This window comes from Echinops telfairi, unplaced genomic scaffold (genome assembly GCF_000313985.2).
Source record: "Echinops telfairi isolate 266 unplaced genomic scaffold, ASM31398v2 ScPeMD7_5592;HRSCAF=6446, whole genome shotgun sequence".
Classification (NCBI taxonomy): Eukaryota; Metazoa; Chordata; class Mammalia; order Afrosoricida; family Tenrecidae; genus Echinops; species Echinops telfairi.
Genome location: NW_022109491.1, coordinates 18,794,933 through 18,822,362, shown reverse-complemented (window position 1 = coordinate 18,822,362; position 27,430 = coordinate 18,794,933). Strand labels below are relative to the sequence as shown.

The following is a 27,430-nucleotide window of genomic DNA, read 5'->3' as shown; positions in this document are numbered from 1 at the left end:
ACAACCCTACCCTCTGGGACCCACAGGGAATCCAGGATGGCGTCCTGGCCCCGAGCCCTGCCCGCTCTACTGCTGGGATTGCTTCTCGCCGCTACCCCTCGGGCCCACAGCACCGAGCCCGGTCTTGTGGGCAGGATCACTGACAAGGGCCTGGAGTATGGTAAGAAGCTGCAGCATGGGGCTAGACTTGGCTGACCCACCTGGCCCCAGGCTGCTGCGCAGGGCCCATGGGAGGTGGGCAGGGAGCCTGGGGTGGGGTGGGGGAGTTGGTGGGGGCGTTGGCAGCAAACCGAGCACTGCCCTCAGCCCAGTCTCTTCAGATGCCAGTTGGGCAATTGAGTAAAGTCCTTGTCTTAGTCTGAATTCCAGTAAGCCGACCTGAACACCAGGCCTTGGGGGCGTGTGGTTCCAGGAAACACTGGCGTCTGGGAGTGATTCCAGGAAACACCTTAGGGGAGCAGGAGCCTGGGATGGGGCAACTAGAAGGAAGTTATTAAACCATCTACCACTGCAGGTGGCTAGAACAAGCCCTTGGGGGAAATTCTCCATAAAGTTTTAAAACACCGTTCCTGAAAACCCGAGCTGATTCTTGTTTGGCCTCCAGCCCAAAAGAGCTCCCAATACGTAGATGCAGAGAGACAAACAAAACAAACCACCTGACCAAGATCGGGTGTTTGCTTTGGGGGAGCCTAATGGGCTGGGGTGAACAGTGCGGCTTCTAACGGTGGCCGGCTGCCTGGGAAAGGATTCGCTAGGAGGATCGTTGTGGGGGTGCTTTAAACACCAGGTAAAACAACATTGAATGAGTTGGGCTATTGAAACCATTAACACCCTGACATGGGTCCACCTGAAACTGCTATCTTACTTAGAAAGAGGGAAAGCAAGAAGCAATCACAATGTTCTGGCTACATTGAGAGCTGACTAACTGGGGGTAGGGGGTGGGGGTGCATAGCTTCCAGGTAGGCCAAAAGACCTGGAGAATGCCTGCTTAGCTGGAGAGAAGCCATCTCAGAGCATGAACTGCTGTCCCTACAATTCTAAAGAAGAATCTTGATCAAAAGGGGAGGGACTACAGAACAGAATTTCAAACTATCATTGATCCCAGATGTGGTAGGCCGGTTGACAAGTACAGTAACACTCACATGTGTATACAAGAGAGCTTTATATCAAGTAATTATATATCAAGAAAACATCCCAGCCCAGAACAACTCAAATCCCTAAGTCCGATCCTAGTTCATAAATCCCTCTAGAGCAGTGGTTTCTCAACCTTCCTAATGCCGTGACCCTTTAATACAGTTCCTCAGATTGTGGTGACCCCCAGCCATAAAATTATTTTCATTGCTACTTCATAACTGTCATTTTGCTACTGTTATGAATCGGGCAACCCCTGTGAAAGGGTCATTTAACCCCCAGGGGGTTGTGACCCACAGGTTGAGAATCGCTGCTCTTAAGACTCACAGAGCTACATGCAATGATGCAGAACACAGGAAGCTCACAGACCAGTGCGTGCAGAGTTACATGGATCTAACATCGGTGGAAGCATCGCCTGGTTCCAGAAGATCCAGTAGGGTGGTGGCCAGCAACTGGAAGGTCCGGGCAGAGAGAGCAAGGGAGGCTGGCCTCCAGAGAGCTATGTATCTCAGTCGCACCTCCAAGGAAGGTCATCGGGCTGTGATTCGATTGACAGGATAAACTCCATCATAGCTTCTTACCAGGGTCATGGCAGCATAGAAAACCTAACTATCGCAACAGACTGAGCCATGAAGGCTGGTGATGGTCCTGAAGTCATTGCTCTGAAATAATCCTTAAATCAAAAATAGTCTTTAAAACCAAACCATAGTTTAGTTTAATGAGTGAAAAGTCTGCTTGAGCACTGACCTCCTTAAAGAGCTGTCTCTCGGATCAAACTGACAACCTCCCAAGAACCTTAGGAGGCAGGGAGGCAATGAGGGAGGAACAACTAAGAAAATCAGGATGGGAACTGCTTACAATTGGAATGTCAGCAAGGACCCTGGATTGTGCTGTAGAAACCACTGCTATATATCTTCTCAGCAACCACACTACCCTGCCAGCCTCAGTGTGTTCCCTGCTCCCTGACACCCAGGAGGGGCTTCGTGTCTGTAACTGTGTTGTTATGGATTGAACCGCGGCTCCTCCCACCCCACATTTGGGAATGGGTTGTCTTTGTTATGTGATGTTGTTACCAGGACATGTTGTTGTTGGGGTGGGGGGGGTGGGGGGGTGTCTGTTGAGATACAGAAGAGATTAAACAAAAACTAACCAGAAGAGATGGGGACAGATAGATGCCAAGATACGTGGGAGTCTCTAAGAAACCAGGAAAAGACAAGCATCTAGAGAGAGAGAGAGAGACTTCCCCTAAACCTGGTTCCCTGAACTTGAACTTCTAGCCCTCTAAGCTGTGAGAAAATAAAAGTTTTCTGTTGGTCCAAGTCACCCAACTTCCATTATCACAACACAAGATTACTGAGAGGAATGTTCAAAAGACCTCCGCCTCTCATGGAACCCGGACTTGCTGGAGCCACGGAGCTGGTGAACCCCTGAAACAACTGCCCGAAGACTTCTTTCTGCCTTAGGCCAACAGTATCCCCCCGAAGTCTTCCTGAAACCCAACAACCGTTTCGCTTACTTAGCAAAGAAGTGTCTAGGGGAACCTCATGCTCTTTCAGAGAATTCTCTATGTACGGTCGCTACGCGGTGGGGCTGACTCGGTGGCAGGGAGTGTGAGTTCTATAGGGAGTCAAGTGGGCACCAGCAACTGGGAGGTGAGACAGGAAGCTTGGGGTCAGGGTGTTTACCCTAGTGGGGGAGGGGCGATCTGGAAAAGGAGAGTGGGAAGAGTCCCACACAACTCCAAGAAGGTCTTCCGTGTCACCGACTGGCAATGGTGGGGTGGGAGGTCAGGTGGGCGGGTCGGCTGTGCACGTTCTCCACAACAAAACGAAACCCAGTGAAATACGACAACAAAATGCAAAAGAATTTGAGCCCAGTATTAGACTGCACTTCTCGAGAAACAAAACCCTTGATAGATGTGTGTGTGTTTACATATTTACCTATCTATCTATGTATGCATATATTTATTGTTGTTGACTAGTGCTACATATGTGTACATACAAATATAAGGATAGATGTGTATACATTTGCATATATGTGTCACTGGTCCATAGGGAGAAAGAAAATATATATACAAACATATATATATATATTTATACCAGTGCCATACATATGTATGTGTACATATGTGTATATATGTGTTGATGTTAGGTGCCATCAAGTCAGCTCCGACCCACAGCGACCCTGTGCACAATGGTCCTGCGCCGTCCTCACAATGGCTCCCATGCCTGAGCCCGCCGATGCCATCCATCACTGTGCCAATCCATCTCCTTGGGGGGCCTTCCTCCCTCTCATCTCCTCTCCGGGCACTTCTATTTGCTCCCCTCTGACTTGGGAGACCCATCTGCAAGCAGCATCTCTGACAATGTTGTGCTTCCTTTCTTCAGGCTTTCCGTATTTGAAAATGCTTCCAAGCTCTGCATAAGGTTTTTGGAGGCTCCTTCCTCCCAAGTGGGGAACCCTCTTGGCTGTCTGTTTTTAGTCTGGAGGCTCCGCCGCTGAAACGTGTTCACTTTGGGTGACTCTGCTGGCTTTTGAAATACCAGTGACATCGCCTCCAACATCACAGCAACACACGAGCCAGCACAGTGTGACAAACTGACCGACAAGTGGTAGTATATATGTGTATATACATCATATATGCACACATATATGTATGCGTGTATATGAGGGATTACCCAGGGGGAAAAAAGGCAATTTTTTCAAAGCTATTTAGTTAATTTTTTAACAAAACCAACTGTATCATCTTCAAAGTTACCCCACTACACTTAATACATTTGTCAAATCTGCGATTCCATTCTTGGAAACATTTAAAAAACTCATCTCTTTGGAGACTGGCAGCACCTTCCTCGTTTTCCCTTCACCTCTTCTAGGTCATCAAATTGCTGTGTTTTCATGCCCCAAACTGACACACTGAGATGGCTGCGTGAGCAGGTGCATTGTCATGGTGGCTAACCCAGTCCCCCATCTGCCACAAACCAGGCCTTTTTTGTCACATACTGTCAAACAATCTTTTCAGAACCTCTAAATAGAAAGCTTGATTAACAGTCTGACCTGGTGGAACAATCTCCAAATTCACTACAAGCCGACACTTTCCTCTGTTCGGGAAGTTGACAGACATTTAGAATGAGTTTGTCATCAATAGACATCTCACCTATTTTGAAACAAGAAAATCACTTGTACACTTGAATTTTCCCATAGCACTTTCCTTATAAGCTGTGTTCAACATCACAACAGTTTCCTGAGCAGGAAACAAAATTTCACAGCCTCATGCTGTTCTCTTAAATCGGCCATCACAAAAAAGGAACTTTAAATGACACTGCTTCGATGAAAAAATTCACTGTGACCAGAGAGAACCTTCCCAGGTGATGGCCCTGGGTGCACTACCTCTGAGTGAGTTGCTCAATGCTTGCCTAGCAAGCAATGTGTACTACAAAAGCAACCCCCAGGGAGCTTTATTCTGTTTTTGTGTCTTGTTTTTTTTTTTAGCACCCCCTCATATACACATATGCATCATATATTTATACACATATATATGTACACACATATAAAGATAATATATATTGTTTGTGTATGTACACATATATATGTGTGGCTGGTGTATATATATATGGCTGATATGTCTATATGTATGTATGTATATGTATATATATATATATATATAGAGAGAGAGAGAGAGAGAGAGAAGTTTATATCAAGAAATAAATTTATATCAAGCAAACCCAGTCTAATTTAAGAAGCTAATCTGGAGGCTCTTCCCTACTCACATGGGGCTGTTAGACTGAAGGCTTTTCTTCACTCACGTGGCGGCTAGGAATCAGCGCAGAGGCAGAAGGGCAAAGCCAGAAAATCGTGGCCAGTGGATCACAGATAGATGGGCAGAGCAGACGTTATGGTAGGCTACGAAGAGCCCCCGGGGTGGGCAGGCCATATCATGAGCAGCCAGCCCACACCCCCCAAGAAGCCAGACACCAGCTCCAGGCCAGCAGGAATCGAAGGAGAAAGAAGAGAGTTCTTCACTGGTCTCTTTTGTGGATATCAAATAGGCCACCACCACCCCCACCCCCCCCAAGGAAACATCCTCAGGCCGTTGCTTGAGTGAGAGGTAGCCTTGCTACCCAGGGCAGCCTGGAATGGTTTGCCTTATGCTAGGCCTAAACTCGAGGATCCCGGCCCAGCCCAGCTAACACAAAACCTAAGTACCACAAGCCCTCCCAGGGGGCAGGCGGGAGCCACTGAAGGGTTCAGCGGCGCAAGAGAAGAAGGCAAGTACCTGTAGATTAAGTTAACTCCCAGTTCTTTCCTGTTCACAGCTGCCAAGGAGGGGCTGTTGGCTCTGCAGAAGGAGCTATACAAGATCACCCTGCCGGACATCAGTGGGGACGCCAAGGTCAAACACATAGGCAGTGTGAACTATAAGTTCCACAGGTGGGGCTCTCCTTTCTACTGGGGCCCCACGAATGAGTCCAGGGACCTCTCTGGGGCAGAGAGAGGGGTCAGTCCTTTCCAGGAGGAGTATAGAAGGTTGTTCTGGGAGGAAAGTTAGCACCTCTATTTATGCATGTGACAAATATTAATGGAGTCCTACCCGCTGGGCTTCCTGGCCTTCAATTTCCTTCTCTGTAAAATGGGGCTGCTGCCGAGACCCCCACCGTTGCTGACTGGTACTTTCTTCAGCGTGACAATACAGGTTCCAGTCTGGCCACTGCATATACTCTGGGGAGGAAGTACAGTCGCCCAGCTGTTAGTGCTGGGGGAGTCTGGGAAAACTTCCTAGATGGGTTGGCATTTGAACCAAGCCTTCAAAGGAATCGAAGGAGAAAGAGGAGAGTGAATAGCCGATACTAAGAAAGCACCCCAGACATTTGTTGAAGATGAGGACTGCAGGGCAACCCCTGCATCACACCCCTCCCTGCTCAGTGCCATCGACTGTTTTATGCACTCCATCCTTCGCTCATGCAGTCCACTAGCAACCACTGAGTATCTGTATTCCAAGGAGCCCTGGTGGGGTAGTGGTTGTATGTTGGGCTGCGAACCTCAAGGTCAGGAATTCAAAACCACCAGCCACTCCTGGGGAGAAAGATGAGGCTTTCTACTCCCATAAAGAGTTACAGTCTTGGAAGTGTGAAAAGTGGATATGAACGGGCAGTTAGACTCTGTCAGCTCCGTGACCGTGAGTTGGACTGTATCCCAGGCAAAGGGAGTGAGTGAACCCGGCTCATTCTTCCTCCCCCGACTGCCCTCCCCTCCCACGCTGTTTATTCCTTCTCCTCCCCCTGGTGAGTGAGAGTGGAGGGGGCTGGGGACAGGAGCCACAGACCCCAAGGGGGAATATCTCTGGCCCTCCTCAGGATTCTACCCAGAGCATGAAGTCTGTGGGTTCTCATCCTGCCCCTGTGATCATAGGCACTGTGCAGGCCTCCTGTGAGGCTCCAGGGTGCGCTGTGACCCCTAGCCGTGGAGTGAGTGAGCCCCCCTGACACAGGCATGAAGGAAAGGGTGTGATGTGGTCCAGGTCGGGCGTGGGCGTGGCCTGTCTGAAAGCGGGGGTCCGCTGGCCTCTTAGACACGATGGGGGTGGGCATTTGGGAGGATGCGGTGCAAAGGCGGAAGCAACGTTTGTTTCTGGAACTGTTGGACCCAGACCCGAAGGAGCTGCCTTCCTCCCTCCCTCCCTCCGTCCCCTCTCTCTGCAGCATGGAGATCCGAGGCTGTGAGCTGCACAACTCGGCCCTGAAACCGCTCCCGGGCCAGGGCCTGAGCCTCACCATCTCGGACGCCTCCATCTGGGCCCGGAGCGATTGGAAGGTGCGCAAGCGGTTCCTGTAAGTGAACTGGGCTCCCTGGCTCTCGGGTTCTGGGACCGTGGGCTTCACCAGCCTCCTCGGCTTCCATGTGTGCCCGTTGTTGCTGCTGTCCATTCTCAGCTCCTGTGGAATCGGCATGCACACGAGTCGAGTGGTGCCGGCCCCACGCCACCCCCACAATCAGTAGGGGTTCAGACCGCTGGGTGTCACGGGACTTGTACTCTGATTCTCCCAAGTACGTCTCCAGGCCTGTCAGTCCGGTCCAGCTTAGTCGGGAAGCTCCACTGAAATCGATCAGCCACATAGCAAAATGCCCGCCTCCTCGGAGAGCTGGGCGGAGGAGCTGTGGGTGAGGTGCACTGGGGGAGCCAACCCAAGGCTCCTGCTTGGAAGGCAAGCCACACACTAGGGAGCCCTGCTGCTGTTGCGAGTTCCCCTGGAATCGATCTTGACGCTCTGTAAGTGTCGTGGTTAAGTGTTGGGCTGCGAGCCTCAAGATAAGAGGTCAAAACCACCAGCCTCTCCTGGGGAGAAAGAGGAGGCTTTCTACTCCCATAAAGGTCTGTGAGGTCTTCAAGACTGTGAGCTCCTGGAAGCAGATCACCAGGGCTGTCTTCTGGGCTACCCCTGGGTGGGTTTGAACTGCCAACCCTTTTGTCAGTAGTCAAGTGCTTAACTGATTGTGCCACCAAAGGACTGCAAAATTACAATAGGTCCCACCAAGTCATGTTGCAGAAAAGTTGCACTGATGTTATTTCCCTACAGTAACGCCTCCTTATAGCAGTCTCTCTGTTACTCATACCTTCGCCGGCTATGGTGGCACTGTAAATTAGATCTTGGGCCACTAACCACAAGGTCAGTGGTTCAAGCCCACCAGGTGCTCTTCAGGAGAAAGATGAGGCAGTCTGCCCCCATCAAGATTTACAGACTTGGAAACCCTGTACAGGGTCACTATGAATCAGAATTTTATCTTTAGTAGCTTTTCCTATGTTTATTTGTTATTGAACTTCCTGTTCATATCCTTTGTGTTAGGCTGAGCTGTCTAGAGAAATAAAACCAGTGACATGTGTGTGTGACTACACACATACACATACATATACATATATGTGAAGAACTTTATATCAAGAAGTAATTTTCTTTCAAGAAGGCAGCCCAGCCCAGTCAACTCAAGTCCATGAGCCCAATGCTAGGCATGGTCCTCTTCAGACTCCTGGAGCCACAGGCTGATAATGCAGAAAGGTGAAGCAGGAAACGGGGAGCGCACAGGCCAGTGGATGTAGTCTTGTGGATCCAAGGCCGATGGGAAGACAGCAGGGCAACAGCTCCCAGGGTGGGACAGCTACCGGGGCCATCCCTGGAGGCAGACACAGAGTCCCAGTTGAGGAGGAAGGCGGAGGACTAGAGAAGGAGACCCTAGTCTCCCAGTGTCTCTCTTATAAAAAGGCCACACCCCCAAAGAGGCATCATCAGACTACCACCTGATTGGCAGGTTGGACTCCACCCCAACGCTTTCACATAGGTGCAAGTTGACATAAAATCCAACTGCCACGTCTTTGCGGTCTCTCTCTCTCTTTCTTTCCCCTTTAAGGAATGTTTGTCTTTTTCTTGTTGTGTAAGAACTTTCTCCTTGTTTAATAAGGAAATCAGCCCATAGACTAAGGAAATTACCTCTTTGGCTGACTTGCAATGCAACGTGCCTTTTTCACTTTGCATGCGGCATTCTTTTGTTCCCCAACGTTCTAAATGTTCCTGCTGCCAAGTCTGTCTGGAGTCCCAGTGGTGCTGGGGGTTATGGGCTGTTCACTGAAAGATCAGCGGTTCAAACCCACCAGGTGCAGGGAAAGTTGGGGCAGTCGGCTTCTGTAAAGATTTATGGAGAAGTTCTACGCTGTCCTGTAAGGTTGCTATGAGTCAGCATCAACTCCACGCAATGGGTGAGGGGTTGTGGCAAGCTCAGCAACCACTTCCTTTACGCCTTCTGAGACTGGGGCCCTGCCTGGAAAACACTGTACCCGTCCCTGACCATAAGGACCTGCACCCAGACTTTCTTATCGCTCTCTCGGGCTCATCTGTTCTTAAACCTTTGTTCCATCTGGCATTTATTTGGGGGTAAGAATTGAGCTTTATACCGACCCCACATAGTGACAGACTCCAGTCTTGGAATCAACCACTGCTTCTCTGATCTTATCCAGGAGACTACGAGGTTCCTTTGACCTGAGTGTCAAAGGCATCACCATTTCAGTCAACCTTCTCTTGGGCAGCGAGCCTTCTGGGAGGCCCATGGTCACTGCCTCCAGCTGCAACACCAAAATCTGCGATGTAGATGTGGACATCTCGGGAGATTTGGGGTAGGTCACCCAGGACACCGGCCAGTTTGATCTCAGGTTTCCACCCACAGCCTGCTCCGAGGCCTGGCCTCTGATAAAAGTAGGAGCATCAGACCCTGAATATCCTGGGCACGTGAGGTAATTCTCTGAGGACAGGGGCAGATTCAAACCAAGGATATTAATCAGTCGTTTCAACTCAAAAAAAGCAAGTTTCAGGGGCCCTTCATCAGGCAGATGAGACTTAGTTGTTAGGGCCACACAAAGACTTTTTATCAGAGGAGAATTTGTGAAAAACTATACAAGGTTAGGTGGTGCTGTGGGTTAGGCATTAGGCTGCTAAGCACATGGTCAGTGGTTCAAATCCACCATCTGTTCCTAGGGAGAAAGATGAGAGTGTCTGCTCCTGTGTGGATTTATAAACTCAGAAACCCTGTCTAGGGTCACTATGAGTCAGAATCGGCCGCCATGGCAATGGGTTTGCTTTTGGGGGGTGGGGAAGATCATGCCATCTTTTTGAGTTTCAGTGCCCTTGATTATAAAATTCAGATTCCCAAGCCTTGCCCCCAGATCTACTAGGGTGAGCCCTGGGGCTGGGAATCTGGATGCACTCAATTGGATGAGTGTGCAGAGGGTGGGGACTCTGCGTTTTCAACCTCCACTCCCTAACTCCAGGAGGTAGAGGGGAGGGCCCCCTTTGGTTTAGCCAGAGGGCTCACCTTGCCTTGAGGCCTTGGGGCTCAGAGGCAGACAGCTGACTGTCCACTGCTGTCCTCTTCCCAGGTGGCTGCTGAATCTCTTCCACAACCAGATTGAGTCCAAGTTCCGGAGCTTGCTGGAGAGAAAGGTCAGTTGGTCCAAGTCTCTGGGTGTCTCCTGAGCCACTCAAGGCCTGGGCAGAAGCCCTCATTGATCTCTGGTCCTGGACAAATCATGGTAGCGATTCCCATATACTTGAGTCCACGGTCCAGAAAGGACAAATCATTTGCCCAAGTTCACAGAAGGTGTACATCAAAGCTGGGGCTCACACAGACATCAAGTCAGTCCAACTAGGCAGAGCCTGCATGTCCTTGTCCACTCCCCAACACCACCCTGCATTCCATGAGGGCCTGCCGGGAAACTGCTGCTCAGGTGCCTGCAGAGTCCAGACAGGTAACTTTGGGGTGTGCTGGGGACTAGGTGAGAACTGGTCTTCTTATATATGTACATGTACCCCCAGGCCCCCTCACACAAGGGTAAGTCCAAAGATATTGCTACAAAATCATAGAAATCTTTATTACACAAAAACGTCACAGGTAACCCCACTGTTTCTGAACATCTTCTCCATCTAAGTCTATTTGCTCCTGGAGGCAGCTTTTCCATGTTTTTAACCTTTCCTCAAAGAATCCCCTGCTCTTCCATTCAGACCACATAAGAAGGCAGTTGGGGCATCTGTCAGAGACTCAAGCATCATGTTCTTCGAGTCTGGGGCACAAGAAGAAATCTGAAGGGGTGTGATCAGGCTGCAGGGCAGATGTGGGGCGGTTTCCTGATGAACTTCCCATAGGACAGCTTCAAAGAATGAACAGGTCAATTGTTGTGATGGGAAAAAAATTCCCTCTGATCAACTTTCCTTGCTTCCCCCCCCTCACCAATGGAGTCTTTGAATCTCTTCAGAGTCTTCATAAGAAGCCCCATGATTCCCCTGTGTCCTGAGAGAAAGTCTATCCACAGGACCCCTTTGGCATACCCCAAACAGTCGCCATCACCTCCTCAGAGCTGGCCTCTCTGCCTTGAAGTTAACCGGCTCAGCAGATCCCCTCAGGGCCACGGTTTTGAGTGGACCTTCTTTGTGAAGGCTCCCTAAGGAGACTAAGATGGGTGTGTCACTGAGAACACCTGTCCATAGCCAGCCACTCATCACAGACATGTTTCAACACATATTGTGTGGACTAAAGCTGTGCATGTATGAGCTGGGGCCCGAGTAGCAATACTTCTTGACTTGCCCTCATAGATGTAGATATATAGTGTGAGATCGCCACATCTTATCATCTCTGGCTAACACAGATTCCACAGTAACACCCAGTTCCCCCAAATACTCATTTCCCCGCGAAATCTCTTTTCTAAGGCATTGTACACCCAGAGCTGTGACTGTAGCAATGACTCTTTGTGGAAAGGAAAAAGTAAGGAAAAAGGGGAAGCTCTCTCTGTTTCTGGTCACCCCTTCTCTCACGCTCCACCTTCCATCTGTTTCTCCCTTGCTCCCCGTATCCCATCGGTTTTGGCTTTGAGTGCCCCCTGGCTGTAAATGGGGGAATTACCAACAGATCTCCAGCAAAGAGGTAGCCAACTGCTCTGGGTTCCTTTTCTGATTCTGGGGCCCTGGGGTTCAGATGAGTTCAGAAAACATGCCAGCCTCCTTTCCCAGGCATCCACTTGCTACACTTCCATGCCATTCCAAATGGGGCAGATCCTTTCTGCAGTCTGAATGTTGGCTCCCTCAAATTGATGGTGGTGAAATTATGCTTAGAAATAATACTTCAGAACAATACGAGTGCATTACCATTCATTAAGATCACCATGGAAATAAGTTACCCTGGCAACTATTGTTTTGGTACGTTACTATCAACAATGTTATACAGAATGTATTCTTGTAACCAAATTTTATTTATAGTAATACCGGCTACTATGTTTTGAAATGCTGTCTGCCTGGGAATAATGTGCTCACACTTTTTATATGCAGTCCATTGAACCATGGAGCCCAGGTGGACTAGTGGGTTACAAGTTGGGCTACTAACCACTAGGTCAGCAGTTCGAAACCACCAACTGCTCCATGGGAGAAAGATAAAGTTTTCTACTCCCTTAGAGTTACAGTTTCTGAAACCCACGGGGGCAGTTCTATACTGTCTTATAGGGTCACTGTGAGTCCGAACTGACTTGATGGCCTTGAACTTGGCTTGATTGGACGTTAGCCACACCCTCAGGGAGCAGGTACCATGTTCCACATTGGACAGGGGGACCTCAGAGAGGGGACAGAACTGGCTATATCTGCTTCTGTCCCTGGGTCCTGTGGGGAAGGACTGGGAAGTAGAGGGTCTCCACAAAGTTCTCACCACTGGCGGGAACTGAAGGGGATTGGAAACCAGGCTCATCCAACACAGCTCCCCCCTCAGGCCTGACTGTGTGTCTGGGACGGAGCCCCTCTTGGCCTCCCCACTTGTCATTGGGCATGGGGAATCCAGGCTCCAGGCCCTGGGATGCCCTGGTGGACCACCTGAAACGGAAAATCAAGGGCACAGTCTTGGGCGAGGCCAATCAAGTTTCCTGGCTCCCTGGAAGCCAACCATAAATGATCCTCACTAGCCCGGAAACTGGGGAGGCTGCCAAGGGAGGTTAGGATTTAACCCTTTGTCTGCCAGCTCCTGGTCTCCTTCCTCGCCACTCCCAGGCCTGATCCGTTCGGATGCATAGCAACCCCCTGTGAGAGAGGAGAGCTGTCCTCCTTGGATTCCTAGGCTGTCTCCCTCCTCCAGAGCCAGCCTTTGGTCTGTGGCAGAATGCTTAACCATGGGGCCACCAGGGCCCCTTGATGGCCCTTGAAGCTTGCCCTCAAAAAGTTACTTCTTCAGAGAAACCATCTGTGACCACCACCACCCTCCCCATACCCCTCAGCTAGGCCAGGACCCCATTGCATGCCCTAGGAGCCCCCCACATCCCTGACCACTGTATAAGTGGGCCCATTGGCTCTTGCAGGGGTAGTGGGTTTCATCAAAAATGATGCTTAAGTGATAGCGACCAAATGGAAAAACCAGACTCACTGCTGTAGAGTTGGTGCCAACTCACAGAGATTGAGTAGGGCAGGGTCAACCCGCCTCTCTGAGTTCCCAAGGAGTGGTTTCGAACTTCTGACCTTGCGGTTGGCAGCCCAATGCGTAACCACCAGACAGTGTCTGGATTAATAGTTTCTTAGGGTTATGGCAGGGGAGGTTGGGGAAATGGGGAGCTATTACTAAGATGTCTGAAGACTGGTGGTGCTGATGGCTGCACCCCTCTTTTGCACATGTGTAAGCCACGGAAATGCACACAGTGTGGATGCTGTGTTGGTAAAAGTGTAAAACAGAAGACACTCAAAATCCCCTCCACACAAAGGCAAAATGAATATTTACGTAGAAATTCTGCATATTTTAAGATGCCGTCTCCACAGGCAGCCGACGACAGTAGCGGGTTGTAAGTTAATTTGCCACTTTTTGATGTAGGGCCCGGAGCTCGTCTTTGGAAATAGTTTGCTGACCGCCCTGGCGTTGGCATTAGGGCAGCGGTTCTCAACCTGTGGGTCGAGACCCCTTTGGGGGTTGAAAGACCCTTCTTTCACGGGGATTGCCTGATTCATAACAGTAGCAAAATGACAGTGACAAAGTAGCAATGAAAATAATGTTATGGTTGGGGTGGTCCCCACCACATGAGGAACTGTATGACAGGGCCGCTGCTTTGGGAAGGAGGAGAACCACTGCATTAGGGGTTTATACAACCACGGATGTACAGACATTTACAAAGCAAGGACGGGCAGAATCCTTTTAGGATGTTATGATGGGTTTTTTTCCCCTGAGCTTTTCTTAAGTCTAATCCACACCTAGTTTTACAGTAGGGGTGGGGACAGGGGCAGCAACTCACCTTTCCACCGCATTTATCTCAGATTTTCCAAAATCAACTCCGCTCTCGGTCATAGTATGTCCATCTACATAATTTATGTATTATGTCCCCTAATGAATGATTCAAGTGATGACATGCAGAAGTGCAACACACAGGTTTGAAGACACCCATCACCTTCTCGGGGGAAGCACTCAGCTCTCCTGGTCGTGGCACTGCTTGTGTACCTGTGGCATGGGAGTGCCCTCTGAGATGCAAGCTTCCCCCTACCCCCCCCACCCCCCGCACCCCCCTACCCCCCAGGCAAACGGGATCAAGAGTAACCCAGCCAACCTGCTAAGAGAGGATCGGGAAGAAGCTTCTGCACTCATTCTACATTGTTCTGCGTGATGATTTCGATGGAATGTCTAGTTCTGCTATTAAACATTACCTTCTTATAGGGCCAGTGTGTTTGGGATTGTTCCCGTGTCTTTGGTACCTGGCACATTAAAAAGCTTCTATATCTGGCAAATCGTTGGCCAACGGGTGAAGAGGTGAGCTGCAGCGAGCATGCCACTGGACCCAGCTGAGGTGCTCATGCAGCTTCCCCTTTCCCCTTTCCCCCCAGCTTTGTGAAATGGTCCAGAAATCAGTGGCCTCTGACCTACAACCTTATCTTCAAACTCTGCCAGGTAAGGAGCCCGCTCCCCCACGGGACACCGAGTTTCTGTTCATTTTCATAAGAGCATAGACATCCTACGGAGTAAACGGTAAGTGGGACAGAAGTACAAAAGTAAACCGTGAAAGTGCTTTTGCCTCCCAACTTGGCTTTCTGTTTTGAGTTATCCATTCAAATATAAGTACAAGCAGGTGAATCTGTATTCATAGACATATCTCTTTTGTTTATGATTATATGTGCTTAATTATGAATATACACCTGCCGAAGAGGATAGTTTTACTCATTCCTTCTTGATTTGGATGCCTTTTATTTCTGTTTCTTGCCTGGTGGCTCTGGTTAGGACTTCCAGTACGGTGTTGGGCAGCTATGGCGACAGTGGGCAGCCTTGACTTGTTCCTGACCTTGAGGGAAGGCTCTTGGTGTGTAGCCATTGAGTATGATGCTCGCTGTGGGGCTTCCACCCTTTATGGCATCCAGGAATGCCCCTTCAATCCCTCACTGACTGAGGGCTTTTATGCTGAAAAGGGTCTTGTCAAAGCACCAGCTGAGATAACCACGTGGTTCATTTCCTAAATTCGATTCAGATGATGCACTTCACTGATTGGTCTCCCCATGTGGCGCCACCCTTCCCCTGCTGGGAGGGACGCTTTGCACTCAACCCCGGTGATTTTCCCTTTGCTGTTTTGGGGTTCCGTTTGCTGGTCTTTTGTTGAGAATTATTGGTCTGCAGCTTTCATTTCTTGCTGCGTCTTTGTCTGGCTTTGGTAGTGGGACAATGTCAGCCTCCGACAACGAGTTGGGAAGTAGTCTCTCCTCTTTTTTTTTTTTTTTTGAGGGGGTGGGGCAGGAGGAGAAAAGTGTAGTAAGGACTGGCATCATTTCCGTCAATGATGATAGGATTCCAGCCCTCATTGTTTTAATAGCTGTGTAGTATTCTAACATTTGGATGTGCCTTCGTGTCTTTAATAAGGTTCCAGTGGATGGTTGTGTAGGGTTTGGTCATCTTGACTTGTTTCCTGGGGCTGCCGCAACACAACACAAAACACCACAAATCCGGTAGCTTCCATAAGAACAGGAATCTGCTGCCTCCCAGTCCTGCGGGCTGGAAGTCCTCATCAGAACGTAGGCCAGGCTGATTCTGCAGGACTCGGAGAACATGCCCGCTGCCTCTCTCCTGGCTTACGGTAGAGCTGGCATTCCATATCCTGCAGCTGTAGCAGCACATGACGTCCTTCCTCTGCCTCCCTGTCTATGTCTCTTCCCAGTCCTTAGGATTAGGACCCACCCTACTGAAAGGATGGCCTCGTGCTACCCTGACTGATTCCCTCTTGCTAAAAAGAGTCCCATCCACAGCTTCGCGGGTGAGGGCTCAGGCTATCTTTTGGGGATGGAAAAGAGAGGGTGATGCAATCTATCACCTATCTTTTGCTGTTGTAGTCAGGGCTACAGGGGGGCGGGGAGTCCCTGGCTCATGCCTCTTTGCCCACATGTGCAGGTGAACTTCTAGAACAGCAGTTTTCAACCTTCCTAATGCCACAGCCCTTTAATACAGTTCCTCATGTGGTGGTGACCCCCAACCATAAAATGATTTTCATTGCTACTTCATCACTGTCATTTTGCTACTGTTATGAACCGGGCAGCCCCTGTGAAAGGGTCCTTTGACCCCCAAAGGGGTCGCGACCCACAGGTGGAGAACCGCTGCTCTAGAGTCACCGTGCACAAGAACCCAGGATCCAGGGCACACACTAGATATATTAAATCTGCACACCGCCTGGGACAGTCTCTTATGCCTGGCTCTCAGGTCCCCTCATCGTCATTTTTTTGACACCCCCATCAGCTAGGGACCCAGGTATGCCCAACAACCATGGACCTCTGACCCACTCAGGCCTGATATCGGAGGGGGGCGCTAGGGGACCTCGGGACCAGGCCTGGCTTTCCCCGCTCTTTGGCTCATGTGGATAGAAGGCCAGTTTCTCCAGTGGTCAGGGCCTTGGTTGGAAAATGAGAGAAGGATGCCAAGGAGAGTTCCTCCCATTGAGTGGCTACCCCGGCATGATGCTGCGGATGTGGAAGGGCTGCCAGCCTTGGGCTGCTCCCACCCCGTGTGTGCGCGCGCGTGTGAGAGATAGATGAGACAGACCGACAGACCCAGGAACCTGCTCAGGCCCCGGGTTGAGCACCTGCCCACCCCCACACCCAATGGGGCCAGAGAACTCAGGTAGCCCATTCATCGAGAAGCAGCTCTTTGCCAGCACTGGGCTGGGTGGAGGGTCTTGCAGTAGAGAGAGCCAGAGCCTGGAGTTCTGCAGAAAGTCGGGGAGGGGATTGGGTTAAGCACCACCCTCCCCACTTCTCCATCAGCCAAAGGCTGAGCTGGCCCTCTCCTGCCTTACAGTCACAGCAGAGATCGACAGCTTCGCTGGCATTGACTACAGCTTAACAGGGGCCCCTCGGGCAACGGCCCAAATCCTGGACGTGATGGTTAAGGTGAGGGGCCCGGGAGCTGTGGTGGGTGGGTCCAGCCCCAGCTTGGCATTTCCACAGGGTCACCCTTTTCTGGAGCCCTGGAGTCCCCAGGGCTCCAGATCTGTTCTCATCTCCCCGGTGGTTTCAGTTGTGTTGCGCTCAGGGTGCTACTGGGTGGTGGATTGATGGGGGGGCGGTGTCCTTGGAAGTTCCTGTCCCTTCTTTCCCTCCCGGCCTTGCTCACCACGCAGGGGGTGGGAAGGAGCTGGCCAGCAGGTCATGCAGGTTGATAGATCAAAGATTCTGGGAGCTTTTCAATAAAGGGCGCTGGAGCCCCTTTGATGGTAGCATTCCAGGGAGGGAGCTCCAGCCAGTGCCCCTTCACCAGGCTAGGTAGGCCACCCAGCGCAGATCCAACCCTGGAATAAACTTCAACAAGTCCCAGTGGACCCTGTTTCCTTCCCCAGGGTGAAATCTTTAACCGAAATCAACGCTCTACCGTTGCTCTCCTGGCTCCCGTCATGACCCTTCCTGAGGAACACAACCGAATGGTCTACTTTGCGGTCTCGGATTATGTCTTCAACACAGCCAGCCTGGTCTATCACGAGGCAGGGCATCTCAACTTCTCCATCACCGATGACATGGTGAGGATGGTGCAGCAGATTGCACTGGCTGCCCATGCGCCCTGCCCTCCTTTCCTTCTCACCCCACTGGCATCAGTACAAATAGTAACTGATGACCGAGGGATGGGGGGGGGGGTGTAGACCCAGGGAAAATAAAGTTAGCTCGATTTCCCCTTTCACTTTGGCTGCTAGGAAGCTCACAACCAAACTTCAAGCTCCCTCATAACAACCAAGGAAGCTGGAAGTCAGGGGGTAGGGAAGGTTTGTATGAATGAGGCAGGATCATGGATGTCCTCACAAATGCATAGAGTTACATAAAACAGGAATTAAAGACCAAGTGGCAAGTAAAACATAATTCTGAAGGTCCATACACTGATCTTGTTTGGGGGCTTCCTTGGAGCCGAAGTGAAAAGGGACATGAGTTGGGATGCCATCTTGGAGCAAGAGACGGGGGCTTCCTGGCACTCTGCTCTCCAACAACTGTCTCTCAAGGCACTTGGTATGAGAGAGACTGAATTTGGTAGGGCATTGAATCTTGGCTATTCTTCCGTGTTTCTGGGTTTCAGAAAGTGGTTTCTGAAGCTCACTGGGACAGTGGTGGCCTCGTGGATGATCCGGGCTGGTGGGGGAAATGGTCTGTTCCTACATGGCTGGTCTAGTTCCGCCCCAGTGATCGGTTGGGGACCCTCGGGTGGGCGGATGGAATGGCTTTATGTCCTTTCTATTGTCTCCCCGCATCCACAGCCTTCCACGTCTATGATCATGTTGACACACCCACCACACTTGCGCCACAGGCCCGCTCCCCTCTCTTAGTGGCTGAGATGAAAACTAATGTCCTGTATGAGCATGTGCGTTGTGCGAGGCCTTGGGCTACCTGCCTCGAACAGACTGTCACTGAGCCCTCCCAGTAAGTGGGGTCTTTTGCGACCCTCATTGTGTCGTTGAGGAAGCTGAAGCTCCGAGTGGTGACGGAACCGGCCTGTGACCACACAGGGACCAAACCTGGCCTGTGTGACTGCAGGTTGGGGCCCAGATGTCACCACCCCCTAGGAGAGCTGCCAGGCCCCAGGGACTCATGTGTTCATGGAAGATGCGAGCGAGCCTCGCTTCACTCTGGGTAACCCCAGGCAGTTAGGAAGCTGGTCTCCAGTATTCTCCACTTCCTGCCTTTGACCTTCCATGCCCTGAAACACCTTTGTGCTTCTGCTGCAGGTCCCGCCGGACTCTCGAATCCGACTGACCACCAAGTCCTTCCGACCCTTCATCCCCCGGGTAAGCCCTCCCTCTGCCCTTGATGGTGTAGGCTGAGCCCGTTGGACCTCACAGAGCCTCTTTAGAACCTCCATGCCCCTCTCAGCTGCCCGAGAGACTCCAGGGAAGGCACCGTGCTACCAGCTTCAAGGCCCGTGTCTTCAAAGCTCCAACAACAGGTGCCCGAGCACCATAGGCATCTTGTGGGGCCACAGGTGGCATCTGCCAACCTCAAGTGCAGCCAACATGTTCCACAGAATGTGCCCCAATCAATAACATGTATACTTGGCTGACCGGAGGCCAGGTACTGTCCATGGCTCTTTAAACCTGGTCATTTTTTACACGGACAGTAAAGCCTCCTGGTACAAGATACAAAAGGTTATGGAGTGAAAAGTCTCCCTCCCTCCCACTCCAGTGCCCTAACCATCTGGACCCCACTGATCATGTGCACCCTGCTGGTGAGCTCATGTGCACCATGCTAGTGAGGCTGGTGGTGCACACGGCAACTGCCGCCCATGCTCCCTCACGTCTGGCACACTGACGAGGCAGGAAGTGCAGGCCGTTTTGCACCACCCTTCTTGCCTCGTAAGATCTGGCAGATGAGGCCATGGTGGCACAGTTTGTCCAGTGGTGCTGGTAAAGAATCTTGAATGTACCATGGTCTGCCCAAAGCACCACCAGCTCTGTCTTGGAAGAAGTACAGCCAGAATGTTCTCTGGAGGAATGTAGATAAGCACTTCCTTACTCTTTTGATCTCCATGTTGTTCCTGCTGCTAGGTCCTGACTCCCAGTGACCCTCTAGACTATCAGCCTCCCAATTGTTCTTCTGTCTGAGAGCATGGTTACAGTCACTGTGTCAATCCACCCCCCAAGGCCTTCCTCATCCCCACGCCCCTCCACTTGGCCAAACGTGATGTCTGTCTCCAGGGACTGGTCTCTCCTGAGAAGCAGGTCCCAAGGACATGAGACAGAGTCTCCTAGGGTTTTCCTGTAACTCTTTTCGGGAGCCATAAACCCCATTTTTCTCCCACAGAGAAGCTGGTGGGCTAGAACTGCTGACCTGGTTGGTAGCAGCCAACACGCCATAACCCACTATCCCAGACAGACTGATCCCAGTAGCCACCCATGGACTACGATGCAGCCACGCAGGAGAGGATGCCCACGGTGCCATGGAAAGACATCACGGATATTACTAGGCCTGAGCACAGAGCACCATCAACGCATCCTGGTTTCATCTGCCCCTGTGGAGGCTTTCCTGGCAGACCTGTGGATTTCCTCCTCTTGACCTCATCTCTCTCTTCTGCCCCCAGATAGCCAGGCTGTACCCCAACATGAACTTGGAGCTCCAGGGAACGGTGGTCTCCCCGCCTTTGCTGACCATCAGCCCTGGGAATCTGTCCTTGACGCCCCTGATGGAGATTGAGGCCTTTGTGCTTCTGCCCGACGCCCGCAGGGAGTCTGTCTTCCGGCTCGGTGCGGTAAGGTTCAGGGCCTTTGCAAACACTGTTCCCCTCCCGGCATGCTTTACTTCATTGACTGTCTATCAGCTGGAATTCTAGCTAATTCCTCATCATTGCCTCAGACAGGCCTCTCCTAAATATCCTCATCTCCTTTCATCTTTAGGCTCCTTATCATTTCTACCTTGTGGTTGAGTCTGGGCCATTCTAGAGAAGAGGATATGTGGATCCTTGGCATGCTTGCTCTGCTGGCTGGCACAGTCTGTACTCAACTACTAACGCAAAGGTTGGCAGTTCAAATCCACCTAGTGGCAAATGGAAGAAAGCCCTAGCAATCCATCTCCCCAAGATTGTCATCGTCAGTTGCCACTGAATCCCGTTCTGACTCGTGTTGGCCCATCGGTGCAGAGGAGACCTACAGCATAGGGTGTCCAAGGCCATGACCTTGCAGAAATAGATCCACAGGTCTGTCCTCCAGTCTGCTTCTGCATGGGTCCCAAGAACCAGCCTTTCAGCTAGAAGTCACGTCCAGGGGCTCCTCCTTGAGTTCACGGCCATTGAAGACCTTCCTGAATTGAGTCATGCTCTGACACGCATGGGTCAGAGACAACCCAATAGCTGCGGGTCTCCCTCAGTGTAGGATTAGCCCTTCATTTATTTATTGTACTGACGTGTGTTGCTGTCAGTTGCCTTTGAGCAGATGCTGCCTCATGGCAGCCCCACGTGCCCACAGCAGAACCGCCCCCTCGGGTCTTCAAGGCAGTGACATCTGCAAGCAGGTCACCACACCTGCCTCTGCCAGTCTTTGGGCCAGCAGTCACTGGAATCACTTTGTGAGCTGGGGGGAGGAGGGGCTTGCTATCTAAATCTGAACCCTACCTCACCCCCAAAGGTACATTTCCCAGGCCTCCTTATACTCTGCTTTCAACTGGGTCAGCTAATGGAAGGGGCTGCCAACAGGTGGGGAAGAAGAGAGCTTTCCCTTGGGCAGAATCTCTGTCCGTGGTGGGTTCCTCCTGAGCTCCAGCTTCTGCCAGATAAATCCATTCAGGGGTCCCATAACCCCAAATCCTGTCTGTGTCCCTCCAGTCCTCGTGTGGAAGCAGCTTCTCACCTCTGCTCATTTCTGAATGTCCCTCTGTCTCGCTCTTGGCTGCTCAGCCCTTCCATCTCACGGATCGCACATTCTTTGTAGCAAATTCCTTCTGTGTCTAATATTGAGTGCTGTCTTATTTCTTCATGCGCCCTGTGTAATAGAGAAGGAATTCCTAGTCCCTGCCGCCCTGCTGACTGGGTGGAGAACTTTGCTCTCTTGTTTCAGATTGGATACCGGAAAAGTCAAATCTCTGGCAGGGCCATTGCTCCTAGATGCTATGTTGGCAGTTTGATATGATGTTATCATTACTGACATTTTTGTTGTTGTTGTTGCTGTAAGTGTACTTTTAGTGTACTTTTAGTATTAGTATTACCACTACTAAGGTTGAATCTGAGATCGCTAAGAAATGATCTTTGGAGATCGCTGAGGATGGGAGATGGGTGGTCTGTTCAAAGTTCAACTGCTAATCTACTCAGCAATTTTAAGTGAAGTGTTTGAATCTAAGTTCAAGCATGTACTGAGCACCTGCGCTAAGCCTCCTGGTAGTCTGCAGCTTAGGGACCACGTTTTCTGTTTCAACTCACTGAGCTGATGGTCGAGAAGAGATAGGTGGTCCTCATAGCGGTCCTTCCCGCCCATGATGCGTCCAGTGCTCAGACCTGGTTCCTTCTCCCGGTCTTTCCAGGTCACAAACGTGTCTGCCGTGCTAAGCTTCAACACCAGCAGGATCACTGGGTTCCTGACGCCAGGAAAGTGAGTCACCCTCCTCCCAGCAGGGGGGTCGCACCTGGACTCCCATTCTCGGCAGTTTGGGGTGGGGGAGGTGGGTGGGAGGAGATCTTGCTGACAATGTTGGAGGCCCACCATTTGAGAAGTAAACTTAAATTTCACCCAGTTGGCCCAATATTTTTGCCCTATTGGTCTTCCCCCTACAAACTTCCTTGATACCCACATTTCCAAAGAATTAAAATAGCCTTTTCATTTCCCCATAAAGTTTTTCTTGTGACTTGGATGAAGGTTTACAGGGGAGATCTATTTGCCATTCATATATACATACTTGTCTCTGATTACAATCCCCACAATGTAACATTACGTATACCACTCTCCCATGTGTCTTCTGTCTCCATTCCCCTCTCCCCTAACCCTGCTCGTTTTATTTTGTTTGTTTGTTTACTGTTCATGCTGGGGTGACATGATACTCATTATTGTTTTGATTTGTATCTCTCTAATGGCTAATGATGGGGTGTGTGTGTTTCATATGCTTACTGGCTATCTTCTTTCGTGAGGTGTCTGTCCACGGCCTCTGCCCATTTTTAAATGGGATTGTTCTGGTCTTGCTGAGGTTTTCTGTACGTTTCAGATACCAGTCCCTGGTCCGATGGGTCAGTGCTTTGTTTCCCCCAAGCCGGGGAGTTCTCCGTTTACTCTTTGGGTGTTCACGAAGCATCTAGTCGTTAGGAGGTTCCAGTCCTCTAGCTCATCTTCTGCTATTTGTATGTTTCCCATTAAGGTTTGATAATATATTTATATAAAACCACTTTTTAAAAAATTTATAAATTTTAGACTTCAGTTCTTGCCTTCCAGAAATGATAGATGAAGATTGAGTGAGCCCTTTTACACCCCTCCCCCATACTCCCCACCACCCCCGCCATCACCCCCACTCCCAGCAGACTGCCCCCTATGATTGGATCATCGTTTTAATCTACTTGGTCATCTTTCTCACCCCCACCCCCACACTACTCTTGGCCCTATGTCTCTCAGGTAGGTCTCCTCCTTTCTGGGGACCCTGGATTGCTGACACTTATGGTCAGGGTAATGCTGGAGCCTCTGAATCTTCTCTTTCGTTGTAGGGTACAATTGGAGCTGAAGGAATCCAAATTTGGAGTCTTCAATGTGAGTTTTGTTTTTATTTATGAAGTGCCTAGGTGTTCATTAGAGCCCTGGTGGCATAGTGGTCATGTGTTCGGCTATGACCCATAAGCTCAGCAGTTCAAAATCACCAGCCGGCTCCGAGGGAGAAAGACGGGGCTTTCTTCTCCTATAAACAGTGACCGTGTTGGAAACTTACAGGGGACATTCTCTCCTGACTGTGAGTCCGCATAGACTCGATGGCAGGGAGTTCAGTTTGGGAGGCATTCATTAATTTGAGGTCTTTACCAAGCAATCACGATGGACCCCCGATAGTAGAAAATGGAATAGGCAAAGAACTTGGTTGTAGGTATTGGTCAGCAGTGTGCACTTTTCAAGTCTTTTGCCATGTTATGACCTCTGAAGGATGCTTCCAAAAAGTCATGGGGGAAACGGGCCCGAAAGGAAAATGAACCACCCTGTCCCCGGGTGCGCCTGTGGGGTGCGATGCTGCCTTTGGTCACAGTGTGCCCCTCCTGTTCTCCACTAGGTGGAGCTGTTGGAGGCGCTCATTAACTACTACCTTCTCAACAACCTCTACCCCAAGGTCAACGGTAAGAGCAGACACTGTCCTTTGGAGGAAAGAGAGTTGGGCCTGAAAAAAAGCAGGGGTCTTGTACCAGCCAGGGGACCTTCCGTGAGTCATCTCTGAGTTTCCCTGAGACGGGAGCACTGGTCAGCTTCATATTCCCTTGGTTCCATTGAGGGCTGGGGAGGCTCTTGAAGAACAAGGTACCTCCTGATGCAGGAGAAGGTAGGCCACCACCTCGAAAGACAAGTGAACAACTGAGGGACAAATAAGCATGAGGTCACAAGACAGTCCACCTCTTAGTTCACATTTCCCCATCCAACCCCCTTGTTAAAAAAAATAAAACATATGCCCAGTTTCCATAAGGCCTCTTTTCATTAGACTACACAGGAAACAGGACGGGGTTGGGGGCAGAAAGGTCATGCTCCTACCTCCTTCTCACATGTGCACCTACCTGTTCCTTCCTCCGTAGAGTTTGTGTCTGAGCACTCGGGCCCAGTGTGCCTAGGTTCAAATCCCAGCTCTGCTACTTTCTAATGGTGTGACCTGGGACAACTCCCCGGGCCACTCTGCCTCGGTATCCTTATCTGTAAAGTGGGAAGAGCAGCCCGCCTGACTGCATAGCCTTTTGAGAGATGGGAATGGGAATGTGAGTTTCTGGCAAAGAGCAAACTCTGTTTTTAAAAAAAGTCTTTATTTGTTGCAAATTAACACATCTCCTTAACTTCCAGAAAAGCTGGGGGAAGGTTTTCCCCTCCCTCTGCTAAAGCAAACTGAACTCTACGACCTTGTTCTTCAGACCCACAAGGTCAGTGGGTTGGGGGGAGTGCTCTGAGGATTGGGGTGGGGGTTAGCGTGCCATGTTTGAAGGTCATTATTTGGGGAGGGGGGCACTCCACCAGCACTGCAGTTGGAGAAACCTGGGCTGGGACAGAGGTGCTCCCAGGCACTGCTACCTGTCACGAAGCCGTTTGGTGTCCTTCAGCACGGCACCTCTACTGAGGCAGGAAGTACATGACACAGCACTGCCTGCCACCCCCCCACGAAAGGTGGCCTGAAGGTGCTTCATGACCCACTCATTTTCAAAATCCTGTAAGTCCTGGACTTGACAATCAGTCAGAGTCTAAAAGCCACTTGCAAGATTTTGAATTTTTCCTTTCAAACGTTAGGTGGGAGGGCTTTGTTATAAGTGTATTCCTGGCATGCACTCCCGGCCAACACCAGTGGCATCGCCTCATGACTGATATTTTTGAAATGATTCATAAGCCTATGACCTCACCACGACCATGGTCTATGCGTTAATATGCCTCCTTCCCAGCGTTCCTTTTCTTCCTTTGTCTCTTGCTTTCCCTGTTTGTCTAGCATTGTAAAGGAAATATGTTTGCTTGGTTCTTTTGTTTGTGTAGTTGCTCAGGCCTGTTTTCTTTCTTTCCTTAAACAAAACTCACCCTTAACATCATTCCTCAGACTTGTTCCCTCGCTGCAACTTACTCGCCTCCCCAACAGTGCTGAGCAGCTGGGCACGGTCCCTTCCAGAGAATGAACCACAATTCATGTCACGGTTTCATTACCGAGGATGATGCCTGGGTCTTCACTCATTTGGAGCCCATCTGTGCCCCCGGTTCGGGTTATCTTTTGAGCATAGCATCCAGAAGGTGGGTGATTGTTGGAGGGCTGTGAGCACTAAAAGAGATGATGCATTATGCTGCTACGTGGGCTGCATCCATAATAAACAATAGCTATGAAAGAGGGTTGAGCGCCAGGCAGTGGGTGGGGACATTGAAACAGTGACCAGAACCTGTCTGAGCCCAGAGACCATCAATCCCTGTCCTAGTCCCCTAGGGCTGCCATCACAAAGTGCCATGACGGAGGTGGTTTAAAGGAACTGGACTGTCTCACAGCTCTGAAGGCTAAAAGTTGGAAACCAGAATGTTGGCCATGTTGATTTCTTCTGGGGACTCAGAGAGAGAGAGAGAGAGAATCGGTCCCGTGCCTGTCTTCCTGCTTCTGGTGATGGCTGGCTACCCTTGGCATTCCTTGGCTTGTAGATGCATCACTCCAATCTCTGTCATGGTCTTCACTCTTTATAGCTCTCTGTGTCTCTTCTCCGCTTTCATAAAAGGGATACCACTTTGTGCTGGATTAGGACCTACCCTTCTCCAGCATGGCCTTACGTTAACTGATGACCTCGTCAAAGACTCTATTTCCAAACAAAGTCACCTGTCCCAAGTTTCAGGGGTTAGGACCACAACTTATTTCTTGGGGAGACAGTTCAGTCCACGATAAGGCCAACAACCATTGGCTGTTACAAGTAGAATCAGACAGATCAAAGTAAAAGTTGAGTGAAAATTCACTCCGCTGGCCTGTTTTCTCCTCTATAAAATAGGTTGTGGTCCAAACACAGGTCTCCCTGGGCTCTCATGGAGAACAAGATGAAAGCTTGAAGCACCATGAGACCTGGGAAGAGCCTGGCAGAAGTATTCTCTGCTATCACATTCATTAGGATTTTGAGGCCAATGCTGTCCCTGTGCCTGACCGCCCACGGGAATGACTTGGGCTTGGCCTGAATCCAGAAGTCTAGCCCTTCAGGGTGATGGAAACTTAGCAGGAGGCAGGAGCATAAACTCCAGAAGCTCACAGTTTTATGTTATTCACCAAGGAGAGACAATTTAGGTGACACAAGGACATTTATGAGGCCTTCCAGGAAGCTGCAGCTTGGGAAATGACAGATAAATTGCTGCCTTGGCCAAGGTAGCTGGCAAAAGCTGTGCTTTATGGGGACCTTGGGGACTGAGGCATGCTCTGGATTTATGCACTGACCTGCTTGCTGGCAGCGCGTTTTATTTCCCAAGAATGGGGCTCCTTTTTCAGTTTCCAATGCATCTTTGTAGAGAACACTCTTGGCCATCCTGTCCTGTCTTATCTTTCTTAGGACTTCCTGCTCTTGGGGGCCAATGTCCAGTACACGGCGGACTGAGCACAGAGGGAGAGCTGCCAGTGTGGAGTGGAGGCCGCAGCTGCGTGTGGGATCCCGCTGCATCTTCAGATGTGCAGCACGTTTCCAGAGACGCAGGATGAGAACTCCTGCTCTCAGCTCTGAGGGCAAGGGTCTGCCTGGCTCCTGCTCTCCCGCCAGGGCACACATGCCTTCGCTGGACTCGGGACTGTCTCCAACAGAATGAACCGGCCTCCCCACCCCTTACCCCCACTGGCCTGTAATCTGCTAGAGGGTTGATCCCGGTGCCTAGCAGAGTGCCAGCCCTTAGTAGGTTCTCAATAAATATTTATTGAACAGTCCAATGAAGGAACCACCTGGAACTCTGGATGAACTTCTTGACTGCTTTTATGGCTTGAGTTGGGTCCCCCCCAAAAAATATATGTTGAAAATCCTAACTCTTACACCCGTGGAAACAATCCATTTGGGAAGGTTTTCTGTGTTAGGTCAATGAGGTCATATTACGTGAAGGTGAGTCTTTAAAACCATCATTCTCTGAACTGTGATTATGATTTGAGTGGAAGTTTACAGAGCGAATCTGTTTTCCAGTTGACGATTC

At 50.4% G+C, this 27,430-nt stretch overlaps 1 protein-coding gene across 1 annotated transcript; it reads left to right on the top strand.

The window, feature by feature from the left end:
* LOC101647583 (lipopolysaccharide binding protein) lies at positions 1 to 27,187 on the top strand. The gene is made up of 15 exons (XM_004698263.2): positions 1 to 160; positions 5,445 to 5,559; positions 6,828 to 6,956; positions 9,131 to 9,286; positions 10,046 to 10,109; positions 14,496 to 14,559; positions 16,942 to 17,033; positions 17,480 to 17,656; positions 18,848 to 18,907; positions 20,197 to 20,364; positions 22,125 to 22,192; positions 23,290 to 23,332; positions 23,838 to 23,901; positions 24,608 to 24,684; positions 26,809 to 27,187. Exons 1-15 carry the CDS (start codon positions 37 to 39, stop codon positions 26,851 to 26,853), a joined length of 1,446 nt encoding a protein of 481 aa, XP_004698320.1. The 5' UTR covers positions 1 to 36; the 3' UTR covers positions 26,854 to 27,187.
* The last annotated feature ends 243 nt before the right edge of the window (positions 27,188 to 27,430 follow it).

What these genes read in the sequence shown, in the direction of transcription:
- LOC101647583 (XM_004698263.2), top strand. Translation starts at nt 37, where the DNA reads ATGGCGTCCTGGCCCCGAGCCCTGCCCGCTCTACTGCTGGGATTGCTT. An exon ending in TGACAAGGGCCTGGAGTATG is followed by an intron (nt 161 to 5,444) that starts GTAAGAAGCTGC and finishes TCCTGTTCACAG; the next exon opens with CTGCCAAGGAGGGGCTGTTG. An exon ending in TCTCCATCACCGATGACATG is followed by an intron (nt 17,657 to 18,847) that starts GTGAGGATGGTG and finishes CTTCTGCTGCAG; the next exon opens with GTCCCGCCGGACTCTCGAAT.